The sequence below is a fragment of the Quercus suber genome, unplaced genomic scaffold, assembly GCF_002906115.3.
Source record: "Quercus suber isolate HL8 unplaced genomic scaffold, Cork oak 2.0 scaffold_7, whole genome shotgun sequence".
Classification (NCBI taxonomy): domain Eukaryota; kingdom Viridiplantae; phylum Streptophyta; class Magnoliopsida; order Fagales; family Fagaceae; genus Quercus; species Quercus suber.
This window is the reverse complement of record NW_027069473.1, coordinates 315,443-317,915: the sequence shown is the minus strand read 5'-3', so window position 1 is coordinate 317,915 and position 2,473 is coordinate 315,443. Positions and strand designations below refer to the sequence as shown.

The 2,473-nt window shown below is 33.6% G+C and overlaps 1 protein-coding gene across 1 annotated transcript; it reads left to right on the top strand.

Moving 5' to 3' along the window:
• Positions 1 to 511: 511 nt before the first annotated feature.
• On the top strand, positions 512 to 1,687 carry LOC111994319 (F-box/kelch-repeat protein At3g23880-like). The gene has a single exon (XM_024026178.2). It carries the CDS (start codon positions 512 to 514, stop codon positions 1,685 to 1,687), a length of 1,176 nt encoding a protein of 391 aa, XP_023881946.2.
• Positions 1,688 to 2,473: the final 786 nt, after the last annotated feature.

Genomic DNA, 2,473 nt, shown 5'->3' with positions numbered 1-2,473 from the left:
TCTGAACTTGTGATTTAAAACGAAAAAAAAATAAAATATTCAAAAAAAACTAAAAAAATTCCTATTATTTCTTTCATTTTCTGTTTTTTTTTTTTTTTTTGTGTATTAAAATGCTGAGGGGGCACTTTTAATTTGTTTTTATAAGCCACATAAGCACATTGTTTTCCATGCAGGCATTTTCCATTAATAAGTTAGGAGTATAGATTAAAATAACTGTAAGTAAAAAATGTAGGAATCAAATTGATTGTGATCCAAAAATGTAGAGATCAATTGATAGTGATCCGAAAATGTAGAAATCAATTGGTTGTGATCTCAAAATGTAAGAACCAAAATAGCATTGTATCTTCAAAAAATATCAAAGAATCTTGACATGTAAGCCGCAAGTAATAAAAACTAAAGAGTACTCCTAAATTCTAATATAAAACCTGTTTCCATCTTACTCTGGTATACTAGTTTAAGTATTCCTTGCTCTCTCTCTCTCTCTCTCTCTCTCTCTCTCGTTGAAAAAAACATGTCCCAAATGAGAGAACCACTGATTCTCCGATGCAAGAATAACCATCTCCCGTATGACATTGTACTGAACATTCTGGGAAGACTACCTGTGAAATCAGTGGCAAGATTTAGGTGTGTTTGCAAATCTTGGGACTCCTCAATCACCACTCCCGATTTCATCTCCACCCACCTTAATCACAACAACAAAGATCCCTATGAAGATGGGAATGGTTATATCATACACATGGCGTCATGGAAAGCACGTCGTGTGATATCTTTTTCTACTTCAATGTCTTCTCCTTCTCCTCCTTCTCTCCCCCCTAAAACATCAATATGTACAGTTGCTTATGGCCACACATTTGATAAGATTTCCGAGATTGAAATTCCTTTTGATTTTTCTTCTAATTGTACTCAAATGGTTGGTTCATGCAATGGCTTATTGTGTCTCGCTGATTCCAATAATGTTATATATTTGTGGAACCCCAGCATTAGAAAATTCAAGAAGTTGCCTCGTACTTGCTTGGGAAACCCAAACAATGTTACACTTGGATTTGCTTATTGTTCAGAAAATAATGACTATAAGGTTGTAATGACTTCACATAGCTTTTTGTCTACATATGAGATTGGGATATACACATTAAGTTCAGATTCATGGAGAAGGGTTGAAATTTCGGTGACAACAAATGTAACCTTCTGTAAAGGTATGCTTTCTCCAATCCCTTTGGTTAGTGGAGCTTTGCACTGGATGCCATATATTAAAGATGAAGATATTATGGCATTTGATGTCAATAGTGAGAAATTCAGAAAGCTAGCATTGCCTGATGTTTCTATATATGAACCACCTCTTCAAAAAATATGTCTTGCATCATTTAGAGGGAAACTGGCTTTCATTGGACGATCTGGCTTCCAATACTCCATATGGGTGATGAGAGACTATGGTATGGTTGAGTCTTGGAATAAACTTTTTGTTGTACCATTTGAAAGGGTTGCTTGTTGGATTTGCTTGACCGATTATGGTTCACTTATGGTTGGCTACAAAAATGATCCATTAGAGAGGCAGGGATTGACATATGCTTTAATTGACACTGAAACTCTGGAAGAGAAGAAAGATCTGGATATTCAACATCCTTCATATGTAGCCACTTTCATGGAGAGCCTCGTTTTACTTGACGGAACAAATGTGGAATCTTATTAACCAGTTCGTGGTGAGCATATAAGATTGAAGTAAATAACTGTATGGATGAAGTAAAACCTTGTATATTCCTTTTCCTTTAGTAGTAGATAGTTAGGTAGTTTTGCTAAAGCTTGACTTTTATTCCATACTTATATCATCCTTTTGTGGCTATTATAAATTAGTATTTGATATTTGTATGAGAATGGTTGTTGTGGTATGGAAGATTGTTATTCCTTTAGAGTTATGAATAGCTGGATTATTGCTCTCCTGACTTGAATTTAAAGAAGAATTGACTTAAAAAAACTTAACTAAATAAAAGAATCTCTAGTGACCATGATGCCATTCCAAGGTCATGTTCTTACTTGGTTCAAGCTACATAGTCTTTGTTGGTTTGTGTACTACATTTAACCTTAATCTATATATATCTAAAAGTTAAAGCATATCATTTTTTTTTTTTTTTTGTCGTCAAAATATAAGGACCAAAATAATATTTTTGTCAAAAAAATTATAAAATTTTTTTGTAACTTGCTGCATTGTCTTTCTCATTTCTTTCACAAACAGACCAGTTAATACTCTATTATTTGAAGAGAGCTACAAATGCATCATAATAGTAGGTCCATCATTGCCTTCTTGAGCAAAAACAACTTAGATAACTCACTCAAACCCCAGCTTCAGGCCAAACATTTAACATGATGATTCATATATCAAGATCAGAAAATTAACTCATCCAATCAACAAGGTTTTTTCTTTAATTGGATGGGAATGAATGAAGAAATACTGAGTCATCCCATATTGAATCTAGGACTT